The 15,408-nt window shown below is 35.9% G+C and overlaps 1 protein-coding gene across 7 annotated transcripts in view; it reads right to left on the reverse strand.

Annotated features, from left to right (window-relative positions):
* Positions 1–15,408, reverse strand: part of MYO5A (myosin VA) — a 189,822-nt gene that overhangs the window by 105,627 nt on the left and 68,787 nt on the right. For all 7 annotated transcript variants that reach the window (XM_038580448.1, XM_038580444.1, XM_038580443.1 and 4 more), the window contains exon 4: positions 14,134–14,278. In XM_038580448.1, the coding sequence (XP_038436376.1) occupies positions 14,134–14,278 (145 nt within the window). The remainder of the gene's footprint in view (positions 1–14,133; positions 14,279–15,408) is intronic.

Here is a 15,408-nt window from a genome sequence, read left to right on the forward strand (position 1 = left end):
GCTATTTCAAGTCTTAATATCAAGATGTTGTATCAAAAAATATAAAAATTCATATAGCCCTTTCCTATGATATATGGAAGAAGAAAAATATTAAAGACTACACAGCTTTGAGTAGTTTGTATGACCTCTCTGCTCCACAGTTTTCTCATCTTTAAAATTAAATAGTACCCAAAGTCCTACTCAAATTCTAAAGTATTACAATCTAAATGTCTAACTCTGGAATTGATTTTTCAGATGCTGGATGGACAATAGTTTGCACTCTAAGCTAGGGTAAACTCTTGCAACCAAGAACAATTGGAAAAGGACAGGCCCACAGATACTCAGGTGGTCTTGAGTAGCCATATTTGAAATGGGCAACATTTCTCCTCTGGAGGACTCCTGAATTTAAGATGGCCAAAATCAATAAAGGGTTACAAAGAATAAAAATGTAAAATAATCAATTCACGTGCTTTTAGCTCAAACATGAGAAGCAGAAATCTTTTTTTATTTATTTATTTTTTAAGATTTTATTTATTTATTCAGAGAGAGAGAGAGAGAGAGGCAGAGACACAGGCAGAGGGAGAAGCAGGCTCCATGCAGGGAGCCGGATGTGGGACTTGATCCCGGGTCTCCAGGACCACACCCCAGGCTGCAGGCAGCGCTAAACCGCTGCGCCACCGGAGCTGCCCAGGAAGTAGAAATCTTTATAAAAAGATTTCATAAAAAGATACAATAAAATCTTCAAAATGTTTTCCAGTCCTACGTAGCCATAGGAAGAAATGCCAAAAAGACAGAACAAGAGCAGAGATAGGTGGAAATGGGGAGCCAAGCAGAGACACAGATGAGAGAAGGACAACAGATAATAAAGACACACAAAGGCAGAACAGAAAGAGTAGACAAAGATGAGGAGAAAACAGAAAAACAACTAGGATAAAAATTTTATGGTTCACACTTGCTTATATTATACACAAAAATAAATTCAAAATGGATTAAAGACTTAAATGTGAGACCTGAAGCCCGAAAATTTCTAGAAGAGAGCATAGGCAATAATCCCTATGACATCAGCCTTAAAAATATTTTTCTAGATATGCCTCCTTTGGCAGGGGAAACAAAAGCAAAATTAAACAATTTTTATTTGTCAAAAGAAAAAACTTTTGCACAACAAAACAAAAAAGACAACCTATTGAATGAAAGAAGAGATTTACAAGTGATATATCCAATAAGGGGTTAATATAGAAATTATTTAAAGAACTTACACAACTCACCACCAAAACCCTCCAAATAATCCAATTTAAAAATGGTCAGAAGCCACAAATAGACATTTTTTTTTCAAAGAAGACATCCAGATGGTCAACAGACAAGTGAAAATATGCTTATCATCATCATCAGGGAAATGTAAATCAAAACTACAATGAGAGGGGCACCTGGGTGGCACAGTGGTTGAGCATCTGCCTTTGGCTCAGGTCATTATCCTTGGGGTCCTGGGATCAAGTCCCACATCAGGCTCTCCAAAGGGAGGCTGCTTCTCCCCCTGCCTCTGTCTCTCTCTCCTTTTCTCTCATTAATAAAGTCTAAAAAAAATACAATGAGATATCACCTCACACTTGTCAGAATGGCTAAAATCAAAAACACAAGAAATAAGAAATAAGCATTGGCAAGGATGTAGAAGAAAAGGAACCTTCATGTATCATTGGTGAGAATGCTATCTGGTATGGTTTTCATTTGTGGAAAGAAATATGGAGTTCCTCAAAAAGTTAAAAATAGAATCACCCAAAAACTCCACTACTGGGTATTTAACCAAAGAAAATGAAAACACTAATTTGAAAAGAGATAGACAGATATAAATAGATATATTTACTCCTATGTTTATTGCAGCATTATTTATAATAGCCAAGTTATGGAAATAACCCAAATGTCCATCCACAGATGAATGAATAAAGATGCAGTATATATACACAATGGAATGTTACTCAGCCATAAAAAGAACAAGATCTTGCCATTTGCAACATGGATGGACTTAAAAGGCATAATGCTAAGTGAAATAAATCAATCAGAGAAAGACAAGTACCATGATTTCATTCACATGTGGAATTCAGGAAACAAAATAAAAAGGAACAAAGGAAAAAAGACAAACAGAAAAACTTACTTTTAAATACAGAGAACAAAGTGGTGATTACAAGCGGGGAGGCAGGTGGGGGTTAAATAGGTGAAGGGGATTAATAGTACACTTATCGTAATGAGCACTGAGTAATGTACAGAATTGTTGAAATCATTATATTGTAAACCTAAAACTAATCTAATACTGTATGTTAATTATACTTGAATTTAAAAAAAATTTTAATTTATGGTTCAAAATGAATACCAGAGTCTACTATCTTCTATTCATTTGATCTGTGAGCTTTAGATGGTTACATATATATAAATAATAATTTACTGTTCTTTGAAATTTTGCTTATCTGATCAGCCAATATTTATAATCCTTCAGGTGTTCTTTTCTTATATTACAAGAAAGAACTTTCTACTTTTGGGATATAGCTATCATTTCAAAAGCCTGATAAAACCAAGTTAAAGAAGAGAGATTCTCTACTCTTCATCATGGACAGATCAATCTGGACCATCTTAAGGACGCATGAACCAAACATTTATGATTTCTGGCCAATTCTCTCAAGGGCATCTACAGTAATCCTTTTTTTTTTTTTTTTTTTTTTTTTAAGATTTTATTGATGTATTCACGAGAGACACAGAAAGAGAAGCAGAGATAGGTAGAGGGAGAAGCAGGCTCCATGCAGGGAGCCCGATATGGGACTCGATCCTGGAACTTCAGGATCACGCCTTGAGCCAAAGGCAGACGCTCAACCGCTGAGCCACTCAGGCGTCCCTCCAGTAATCCTAAATACCTGGATACTGGGTGCCTTGGAGGTAAGCCCTTCTGACCTGTTTTATCAATGGTGGTTCCAGAGGCTCTGATATGAACTAAAAGCCCCCACCTAAAAATATGGCTTCATTCATTCATTCAACATGTAATGAACAGTCACAACGTACCTACTATTTTATGAAGACAAAAGACTCTGAGGTCAAAGCCTATTGACAGAGACTGAAAGTAAAGTTAAAAATGGAGTGAAGTAATTGCTTAAAAAGGAGGTCTAACCAGGATACTATGAAACAAGGAAGGATATGGAATTGGTAGATGTGAGGAAGAGATGTCAGGAAATGCTTTCTTAAAAAGGTGATGCTTTCATTGATATTTACATGATGATAAGGAGAAAACTAGGTTGTATGGAAGAATGCACTAGGAACTACACTATGTAGAGGCACCTGAAACATCAGGAAAAAATTATTCAAGAACAGAATATATGCTCTAGGTTGATGAAAGCAAGGAGTTACACTTTAGTCCATTTTCCTCCTTTGGTACCTGTATATATTCAGTTTCTCTATCTGTATCTATTTGTTCTATCCAGGCTTTTCTTATACCTACTAAGTTTTTATTTTGCATCAGGTGTATTCTTTTACAGATTTTCCTTCTGAACTTTACCGTTTAAAAAAATGTGATCTCTCTAGCTCATCATAGTCATACCAAATACTATTCATATTTTCTAAGACCATCAACTTGCTCTCTGCAAATTTAATGAGCATATTTTCATTCACATCCTGGTCATTCATGACTAAACTAAGTAATGCCAATCTCAGATCTGACTCATGTGGAATACAATTTAAATTTTCACCCATGTTGATGTATTTTTTTAAAGATTTTATTTACTTATTTATTCACAAGAGACACACACACACAGAGAGAGAGATAGAGAAGCAGAGACACAGGCAGAGGGACAAGCAGGCTCCATGCAGGGAGCCCAACGTGGGACTTGATCCCAGGTCTCCAGGATCACACTGTGGGCCGAAGGCAGCACTAAACCGCTGAACCACCCAGGCCGCCCGACCCATGTTGATATTGACTCTCTGATAACCACCTACTGGGTGCTGCTGTTTACCTTACTTAAGCATACAAGCACCTACATCTAGTATTTAGTTTATAAGTGAACATCTTTGCATGAAACAAAATCTAGAGTTTTACTTTTTTGCAGGCAATCAATCTGAAATCCAGCATTGCTTCTCCCTATTTGATCCCTTGTTAAAAGGAAAAAATATTAAGTTCATGTGATAAAAGGCTTTCTTCAAAAGCTGTGTTTTTACTGTGATGACTTAAAAATGTGGCTTCACTTGAGACTATAATCCCTATCTCTTTTGTTAAGAGGCATTAAGTTTTTCTACATCATTATCACTCATCAAAATCAAGCTGCTATGCTATGTTTTCATGATTTCTGCTTTTGATCAATCTCAAGAAGAAAAGATTTTTAGTTTTTGTTTTAATTCCAGTTAGTTAACGCAGTGTTATATTAGTTTCAGGTGTATGATATAGTGATTCAACAGTTCCATACATCACCTCGTACTCATCACAAATTTACTCCTTAATCTCCATCACCTATTTAACCCATCTCCCCACTCCCACCCCTCTGGTAACCATCCGTTTGTTCTCTATATAGTTAAGACTCTGTTTCTTGCTTTGTCTTTCATTTTTTCCCCTTTATTTTTTTTTATTTCTTAAATTCCACATATGAGTGAAAGCATATGGCAACTGTCTTCCTCTGACTTATCTTGCTAAGCATTATACTCTCTAGCTCCATCCATTCAAGAAGAAAAAATTTAAATTCTAAAGTGGACATTAGATAATAAATTCACAATGACAATATTTAGTATTATTTTTCAAGTTAAATATTTCCTATAAAACAATGTGCTGGCAGACTGGTAAAAGCTGTGCTTTAGAGAGGCAGAGAGACCATTCAGGAAATGAAAAGAAACGTTCCCTAAAGATACATGCTAATGCCAGTCAGTTCCTGCTGAGGAAGTAGTCACATGACTATCAAATCTTCTCAGGTCAAATGGACTTCTCTGTTCTATCACTAAGGAGCCTGTAAGATTAAAATAAAGATGCCATAACAGAAATACCCAGTTATATATGTTTAGAACTTTTATAGACTTATATTTACTATGGTTTATTCCTTCTACAACCTTATGGGATAGCTAGCATCCATTAAGTGCCAAATTCATATTTTGAAGAATTCTAAAGAACAATCATATACCAGGTGCCGAGGTAGTCTCAAAGTAAAACTTAGTGGAGTCATGGAAAATAAATAATAAATAAATAAGGATAAAAGAGCACAGAGAAAGATAGTCTAGGCTGAATAAAACGTGCATAAATATAAGTATGCAATGTTAATTTGAGGGAATAGATGTCTCAGAATAGGGGAATAGGGTTGAAAAAAAGAAAAAGAAATGACAAAGAAGAAAAGATTTGGAGTCTCAAAGTTAGAACTACATCTCAGCTCCCAGATACTATTTATTAGCATAATAACCTGAACAAGTTATTTTCCTCAGTTTCCTCACCTGTAAAGCACAGGTGATGATGTCTGCTCCCAGGGATATAATGAAAATTAGAGGTAACATGCCTGACACCATGCTTGCACACAAAGGCATCTAAACATTCTAGCTATTAATTAATAGAAGTTAATCCACCTTTATATATCATACATAAAAATCCTCATCAAGTAGGAGATATTACTTCAAGTCTATTTGCATAAATGGGATACTCGGTACCACGGGGCAGCCAACTCACTGTTGGTAGCAGGAGAGATTTTATAATCTAACAGCCAGCAGGCCAATGAGCCTCAGCACAGTGAAGCATTCAGAGACTGTCTAGCCAAATGAAAGAAGGAGTCACCCTAAGAAAAGGCCTAGCAATAAGCAGTCAAGAATAATAAACCAGATGAGAGGCTAAAGTGGATGAAAAGAGAATGCAGACATAAGACTTCATAACAATGACTGAGGACAGTAACAGCCTATATTTAAATACTTAGCATTTTTAAAACTGCATACTTTTCAAATTTTTTACTTAAAATTTTATATTCATATTTATATATTTCATATATATTCATATATTCATTTCAGGTGTACAACATAGTGATTCAATAAGTATGTTATGCTGTTCAGAATGCTTTTATTTTTATTCTAAGATTTTAATTATTTATTCATGAGAGACACACAGAGTCAGAAACATAGGCAGAGGGAGAATCAGGCTCACTTCAAGGAGCTCTATGCAGGACTGGATCCCAGGACCCCAGGATCATGACCTGACCCAAATGCAGAGGCTCAACCACTGACCCAACCAGGCGTCCCCAGAGTGCTTTTATGTTTAACATCTAGTATAATTTTCACCTGTGAAGTATGCATGACAGGTATTTTTTTTCCCTTGTTGGGGAAAATAATAATATAAAGAGGTCAGATGGCTTAACCAAGGTTAGTGCAGAGATCTATGAATGACATCACATACATCTCCTGGTTTCCAAGAAATTTACTGGGGAAGAATCACTTGTGTCAGCTTTGCTTAGAGGATAGATAACTAAAATGAAACTCCAACTCTTTCTTCTCCCATACTTCAACCCACGTATACAACCTGCTCTTCCTTCAATGTCTTCTGTCTCAATAAATAGCAACTCCCACCTTTCAGGTGCTCAGAACAAATACCTTGCCGCCATCTCTGATTCTCTTTTTCTCTCATACCCTCACATAAGCAAGCCTCTGTCCATTCTTTCTTAAAAATATATCCAGAATCCATTCATCTACTTTTATTTTCTCCATTAATATCTTCTTCAACTAGACAATCACTATTTCTTGCTTGGATCAATACAAATACCTCCTAACTAATCTCCTGGATTCTCCCCTTGTCCCACTATCAACTGTTTCTTTTAATTTTTGCTTTTGTTTGCAAAACCTGTAAACTGAACTCACCTATATGCTTTACTCAGATTCACCAATTGTTTAGGTTTTGCCTGTTTGTTTTCTTAACACCTCTGTTTCTCTTATTTTCATTTTTTCTGAAATATTTAAGAGTGGGTTACAGACATGATGCCTCCTATATAATTTTAGAGTACTATATTTCCTCAGAACAGTGATGCGCTTTTACATATCTACAGTAATCAAAATCAGGAAATGTAACATTGATATAACAGTATTATTTAGTCCACAGTCTATATATTACTATTTTACCAATCATACAGCAATGTTCCCTACATCATTACCTTCCCTCCCTTATCATCATGGATTCAATTCAGAATATTCATTTTAATTGGCATGTATCATTCATAACCTTTAATCATAAACAGTTCCTTAGCCTTTGACTTTTTTTTACTTTTGTAATTTTGAAGAGTATGTACAGATATTTTGTGGAATGCTCCTCATTTTCAGTTTTTCTAGTGTTTCCTCCTGATTAGATTCACGATATGCATTTTTGGCAGCAATTTATGGTCGATTTTTATCATAGCTGCAAGATCAGGCCATTCCTCTGCTCCAAATTCACAACCAGAGAAGTCAAATTTGCTATGATACCCCACATGGCCTTTTAGGGTCCTTGCAGCTGATGATCTCTCTGCCTGGAATATTCTTCCTCAGATATGTAAATTACTTGCTTTATCTTTTCCTTCATGTTATTACTCAAAAGACAGCTTTATTTTTTATGGAGTTAGATAAGTTTGGTATCAAAGTCTCTAAGGAAAAACAAACCTCTGAGGACACCCAGGAAAATAATGAAAAAGAACAAACTATGAGAGAGTTTAATGAAACCAAACATTAAAAAATACTATAAACAGGTGCCTGAGTGGCTTAGTAGTTTAAGTCTCTGATTCTTTTTTTTTTTTTTTTAAGATTTTATATATTTATTCATGAGAGACAGAGAGAGAGGCAGAGACATAGGCAGAGGGAGAAGCAGTCTCCCTGCAGGGAGCCTGATGCGAGCGAGACTCGATCCCAGGACTCAGGATCACAACCTGAGCCGAAGGCAGACGCTCAACCACTGAGTCCCCTGGTGCCCCTTACTCTCTGATTCTTAATTGGAGTTCAGGTCTTGATCTTGGGCCTATGAGTTCAAGCCCCACACTGGGCTCCACATTGGGCATGGAGCCTACTCAAAAATAATACTATAAAGCCACTAAAATTAAAACAGTGTGGTACCGGGACATGAATAGATAAAGGGAGGTCAAAGAACAGAGCCAAGAAATTGACCCAAAAATATGAGAAAACCTAGGATATGCTAAGCAGCATCTGAAATAACTGGGACAAAATGGGTTTCTTAATAAGTGATGCTGGGATAACTAGATAGCCATTTGGATAAAAGATAAATTTAGATTCATATCTCATATCATACAAAAGAATAAACTTCAATGGAATCAAGGATCTAAAGGTACATTATAAAATAATACAAAGACTATAAGAAAATATGGATGAATTCTTCTTCTACCCTGGTATAGGGTAAGGTTTTTAACAATGACTTAACATCCAGAGTAATAAAAAAAAAAAAAAAAAGACTGATAATTTTGCATCAGAAAAAAAAACAGCATAGGAGCACCTGGGTAGCTCAGTGGTTGAGTGTCTGCCTTTGACTCAAGTCATGATCCCGGGGTCCTGGGACTGAGTCCTGAATCATGCTTCCCACAGGGAGCCTACTTCTCCTTCTGCCTACATCTCTTGCCTCTCTGTGTATGTCTCTCATGAATGAATAAATAAAAGGTTTAAAAAAAAAACAGCAAAACAAAATGTAAAGAAAACTTATAAATCGGGGGGGGGGGGGGGATATTTGTAATATATACCATAATCAAAGGGCTAATATCCATAATATATCTTTTAAAACTCTTCACATTTGGGATCAAAGGACTAAAAACACAATAGAAAAATTGAAACACACATGAATGGACAATTCACCATTAAGAAACAAACACATTAATAAAATGGTTCTTAAACATATGAAAAGATGTTTAGACTCACTCATATTTAAAGAAATACAAATGAAAACAATATTGAGATACCACTGGAGAGTGAAGAATTAAGAAAGAAAGACTACACGCTTTTTGTTGATGAGGCTATGAAAAAGAAGGGACTGCAGAACAATTGTGGCAGAAATACAAACCAGTACAACTCTTCTAGAGGGAATTTGGTAATACCTACAAAACTACATTTACACCTACATTTTGACCTAGCAATACCACTTTTAGCAACTTACTTGAAGCTACTTTCTAAAAATACAGAAATACATATGTACAAGGTTACTTATTACAGCACTGTTTATAGTTGCAGAATGTTGAAAACAATCTAAATGACCACTTACGAGAAAGTGGGTAAATAAACTAATAAAGTGGGTAAGATAATGGGCAGCCCCGGTGGTCCAGCAGTTTAGCGCTGCCTTTGGCCAGGGCATGATCCTGGAGACCCGGAATCAAGTCCCATGTCGGGCTCCCTGCATGGAGCCTGCTTCTCCCTCTGCCTGTGTCTCTGCCTCTCTCTCTCTTTCTCTTTGCCTCTCATGAATAAATTTTTAAAAATAAATAAGTAAAATATGTTTTTAAAAAAGTGGGTAAAAAAAAAAGTGGGTAAGATAAGAACTAAAGTAACTTTGGAAATCAGAACTTTATATTCCATAAGGCTAAAGACAAAATGAATTGGACACAAATATTGTACTTGAGTGGTAAATTTGCTTTTCACAGGAGTATGGGTTACTATTTCTGAAACTACTTTATGAATATTCTAAGATTCAGCAAAGAAGTAAATATACTGTGGATAATAAGAGCCAGGTTTCTCAAGAACAAAGAAAGGAGATAAAAGGAAAAAGGGAAAGCAAAAATTAAAACTGCGGTGTTTAACTGGAAGTATCAATATGAACTAATGTTTCTTAATATATATACAGATAGACATAAACAGATATAGATGTTTGTGTATGGAAAGATATGCAACTGTCTCATATTTAAAGAAAGGCAATTTAAAACAAAACTAGGATACCATTTCTTACCTGTTGGTGTGGCAAAATTTTAAAAGTAAGACAACACATTCTGTTGATGAGGCTATGGGGAAACGTTTATTTCCTAGGTCTGTATACCGAGCTTAGAAATGATGCCCCAGGGATCCCTGGGTGGCGCAGCGGTTTGGCGCCTGCCTTTGGCCCAGGGCACGATCCTGGAGACCCAGGATCAAATCCACGTCGGGCTCCCGGTGCATGGAGCCTGCTTCTCCCTCTGCCTATGTCTCTGCCTCTCTCTCTCTCTGTGTGTGACTATCATAAATAAATAAAAATTAAAAAAAAAAAACACTTGAAAAGCTTTAAAAAAAAAAAAAAAAAAAGAAAGAAATGATGTCCCAGCAATAATGAGCACACTTAGCAGCAAATCTTGGTTTCTAAGTATACATCCCCTCAAAAAAGGAATCAAGGGTCCTTGAAGAAGTGGCTGATTCCAAGGTAGGGGCAAGGAAATTAGAAAATGAGCTACATGATGCTAGAAAGTAAGGAAAAAAATAAAAAAATAATGGAGGACAGGTGAAGGGACACTTGAAAGAGCTCCCAAAGGCCAAATTTGAGAAAGTTTGAACAAAATAATGAGAGAATAGAGAATAATCCACAGAATAAAATAAGTATCTATGAGTCTATATTGATACAAATAAAAAATAAATAAATACTAAATAAATGGAGAAAAGTAATAATTCTCCCTTAGAGTAGAATTACTATTCATACCTGTAGAAGAAATGATGGAAATAGCAAATGACCACTTGACAAACACCACAGTATTAACTGTTGCAGGCAAAACTCATCAATGGATGTTAAAATTAGTAAGTGAAAGTATCATGAGAAACAAGGTGTTTGCATGGTCTCAAAGTATTTTCCCATAATATACTTATTAATTTAAAGTTTAGTAATTATAGTAATCTAGTAGATACTTCCATAACCAAGTGATCAAACTTAACATTCCCAATAACTGGCACCTTATATCTCCTCTGTATGATGAAGGGTACATCATTTCTATAAGATTCCTTACCCAGATGCATTGTTAACCTCAATCTAATCAGGAGAAAACCTTAAACTTTCCAGAGAGGAAGGATATTTACAGTCTGCCTAATTTTTCTACTGCTGTGTCCCCAGGGCCTACGAGATAACTGGCTAGTATTCTTCCAAAGTGCCCAAGCCATGAAAGAAAAGAGGACTAATGGACAGTCCTAGATTGCAGGAGCCTAAGGAGATAGAACTAAGTGCAAAACATAATTCTAGATTGGATCCTAGACCAGAAAAAGGACATCAGAGGGGAAATGATGAACTGTAAACAAGGTTTTAAGATCACTTAATATTATATTAATGTGAATTTCTTGGTTTCAATGATTGACTATGGCTACATAGCATGTTAACATTTAGGGAAACTGTACGAAAGGGTATATGGTACCTCTGTATACCATTTTTCCAAGCTTTTTGCAAGCTTAGGATTTTTTTTTTCAGTTTAAAAAAAAAGAGGGGAGGCAGCTTTACAATGAGGCTTTCCCTGAGCCTAGTACATAGGCTTTCTACTAACATTCCTTACCTACTTCCCTAATTTAACTTACCAGAATAGCATTTATTAATATGTGACAACTGTGTATCTTATTTATTTTTATTGTTTATCATGGCTCACTTTGTGAGGTTAAGAATTTTTGTCTATTTTGTCTCATTTGTTTGCTGTCCCCCATATCCAGGACAGTGTCTGGATGGTGTTCAGTGAAGGTCTACTGAACAAGTGACTATATCTTTCCTGAAGATGTACATGGCCTCTGGGAATACTGATAATGTGAAATTCCAGGATTCACATCTGATAAATAAGACACATCTCAACTTGGTGAGGAATAAAGTGACAAGAAAGGATCCTGCAATACCTATCTGGATGCCTAGAAGACACGGTCTATTTAGCTGCTGTAGCACATTTTGTGTGTACAGATTTTTTCATATAAATGGTAAATTTATCAAAACTGATTGAAGCATATTTTAAAATTGCCTTAAAAAAACAAAACTGAGTAAAGGGAAAAGAAACAAGCCAATCTGTAATAAAGAAATTACACTGATTGGCTAAGTCACAGGGGAATGATGAGGGGGGGAAATGTTAGGAAACCAAAGTAAATCTAGGGTTGAAAAGCCAGAAATATTCATATAAATCTAACGCTAGTCTCATGTTTCCTGTACCAAAAATGCTAAGAAGCAAACGTTCATATTTAAGGTCAGTATTTAAAAAAAAAAAAAAAAAATAAGGTCAGTATTTTTGAAGAAGTCCTCTAATTCTCTATGAGCAGTATAATATTCATCAGAGACAATTTTTAGGTCCTGGCACTCCATGCAATTCCCTCTCTGCCCAGTAGTTCTCTGGCTGTACTTGTGTGGTGCTAACATTATACTGCAATGCTCCAATACTATACAAGTCAAATACTGGTGGGCTTTCTAAATTTACGGGGAAAACTATGCTGTTAGGGATGCCTGGATGGCTCAGTGGCTGAGTGTCTATCTTCGGCTCAGGGTGTGATCCTGGGTCCGGGCATCAAGTCCCACACTGGACTCCCTGTGAGGAGCCTACTTCTCCCTCTGTCTATGTCTCTGGCTCTCTCTCTGTTCTCTCATAAATAAATTTTTAAATTCTTTCAAAAAAATTATGCCGGGACTCCTGGGTGGCTCAGCAAATTGGGCCTCTGCCTTCAGCTCAGGATGTGATCCCAGAGTTCCAGGACTGAGTCCCACATCAGGCTTCCTGTGGAGAGCCTGTTTCTCCCTCTGCCTACGTCTCTGCCTTCTCTCTGTGTCTCTCATGAATAAATAAATAAAAATTTTTTAAAAATTATACTGATAGATGGAATTTAAAAGCCTAAAAAAGTAACATTTCTGGGGCACTTGGGTGGCTCAGTCAGTTGAGTGACTCTCATTTTGGTTCAGATCATGATCTCGTGGGTCATGGGATCAATCCCCCCCACCCCACCCCGTGCAGCTCCACACTCAGTGAGGTATCTGCTTGAAGATTCTCTCCCACTGCCCCCCTCCCACTGCTTGCACACACGTGCGCTCTCTCTCACAAATCTTTTTTTTTTTTTAAGTAACTTTTCTTACATTTTTGTCTCTCGTTCCCATTTGATAACAGAATCTGGTATAATACAGCATGTTATGTAGTACAAAACTATATTTAGTCATTTTATGTTTAATATGATAGTATTTCATAGTGTTAGACTAATGGAATTTGAAAGCTAGTCTTCCTAGTTATGTGGCCTTAGGAAAGTTAAATAACTTCTCAGTGCTTAAGTTTTCTCATTTGTAAAATGAAAATTAATAATAATACCAACCTCAGAAGGTTGCTATGAGAATAAAATTACTTAATGAAATGGAAAGCAATTAAGCAGTGCCTTGCACAGAGTACTTAATAACTGTTAAAAGATTAATAACTTAGCAATTATTAGAAGTAATAGTATTTTATTAATAAAAGGGCATAATGACTTCTATGGACTCTGTCAATGAAATAATTTGAAAATTTTGTCACATGCTGGCCCAATTATGTACAAACACTCTCCCTGGTTGGAAAGGAGAAAATAAAACTTCTGCAGTATTACTTTTCTCTCCACTTCATAAATTCCTTGAGGGTTTTCCACATCACATTTATATATGCTGAGTCTTACCTGAAGAATGGAGAAATGAGTTAAATGTATACTATTCTATACATCCACAGTTTTGATTTACATTACATTATTAAGAGTATGATCTAGTCTTGAAAGTAGCTTTTTTTCTCTGGTTTTCTACTCTTAAAATGTTAGGCTTCCGTGGTTAATATCAAAGACATTTTACTGATGCTCTTCAGGATCACTGGTCTCTAGATCATAAGAGTAACATTATTAAATCAGTTTCCTTGAGGTTTAATTCTCTAACATACTGACAGATTTCTTCTTTTACTTAGGCCTTTTATTTCTAGTCTGCCACTCATTAGCTGAAGGATAGTAGGCACATCACTTAATACCACCAAATCCTTAAGACCTCTCATCTATAAACATAACATCTGTCCTTGCATAGTCACAGGATCAGGAGGAGATTCCAAAGGCAGTTTTTAAAACTGCATATCCTTTTATAAATATGAAGTTATTTTAATAACGCAGACCATCCAAAATAGTCAAGGCTGTTTATTTAATAATAATTTATCAGTTGCTCTTCACTGTATTTTAAAATAACTGTGACTCAGCAAAGAAGAAATTATCACATCTAGTAAGAGTCATGAAAGAATAAATCGAGCTTTCACCAACCTGGCCATTTGCTTGTACGCTTCTTCAGCTACCGCAAAGATATGTGGATCCATATCACCCATATTCTGTCCACTATATGCATTAATAATATCTTCTCCATAAATAGGCAGCTGTTCATAAGGATTTATAGCTACTAGGACTATACCTGTGGGGGGGGTGTAAAAGCAAAAAAAGAAGTCAATGATATATTAATAGACGTATCAAACTTGCTAAAGTGACCACAGTTAACACAAATTTCAATCTCAATTAATCTTGAACAAGTTGTTAAAGATCAAACTATGTTACAGGCTTCGCCTCTGGGCCTATTATACCTTGACCTAACTTAAACACCATTTAATTAATTAATTAATTTATTTATTTATGATAGTCACAGAGAGAGAAAGAGAGAGAGGCAGAGACATAGGCAGGGGGAGAAGCAGGCTCCATGCACCGGGAGCCCGATGTGGGATTCGATCCTGGGTCTCCAGAATCACGCCCTGGGCCAAAGGCAGGCGCCAAACCGCTGCGCCACCCAGGGATCCCTTAAACACCATTTAAACACTGATCTAGGGGCAGCCTGGGTGGCGCAGCGGTTTAGCGCCGCCTGCAGCCCAGGGCGTGATCCTGGAGATCCAGGATCGAGTCCCACGTCTGGCTCCCTGCATGGAGCCTGCTTCTCCCTCTGCCTGTGTCTCTGCCTCTCTCTCTTCTGCTCTGTATCTCTCATGAGTAAATAAAATAAAATAAAATCTTTAAAAAAATAAAAAATAAAAAAATAAACACTGATCTAAACTCCTAAAAATAAAAACTATTTTCATAATATTTAAATAAAAAATTCCACTTCTAGAAATTTATCCAAATGAAATCATATATTCAAGCAAAGATTTTTTTCATAAAGATATTTATCGATATTTATCATATTTTTACTCAAGAGAGTGAAAAGTAGAAACAAAATATATAATAAAGGAAGAGTAACCAAATATTTTGTTAGACCCGTATGACAGACTATTATACTACTACCACAAATTATGTTTTTAAAGAATATGAAATGTTGTAGGAAAAAATGACACAAAAGTATATACAGACCGATTCCAATTTCATACCTATTTATACTCTCTCACATATGTACAGATACAGGATGTGTTAACATAATACTGGTTATTTTTCAGTAGTAAATTACATGTAGTTATTTTTCCTTTTTTATACTTTTTTTTGTATTTCCTTAAATTTTATAGTAGTTGTATATTAATGAAATCCTTCATTCAACAAATATTTATATAGCTTCAAGTATGTATC

The sequence above is a fragment of the Canis lupus genome, chromosome 30, assembly GCF_011100685.1.
Source record: "Canis lupus familiaris isolate Mischka breed German Shepherd chromosome 30, alternate assembly UU_Cfam_GSD_1.0, whole genome shotgun sequence".
In the NCBI taxonomy this organism is placed as follows: Eukaryota; Metazoa; Chordata; class Mammalia; order Carnivora; family Canidae; genus Canis; species Canis lupus.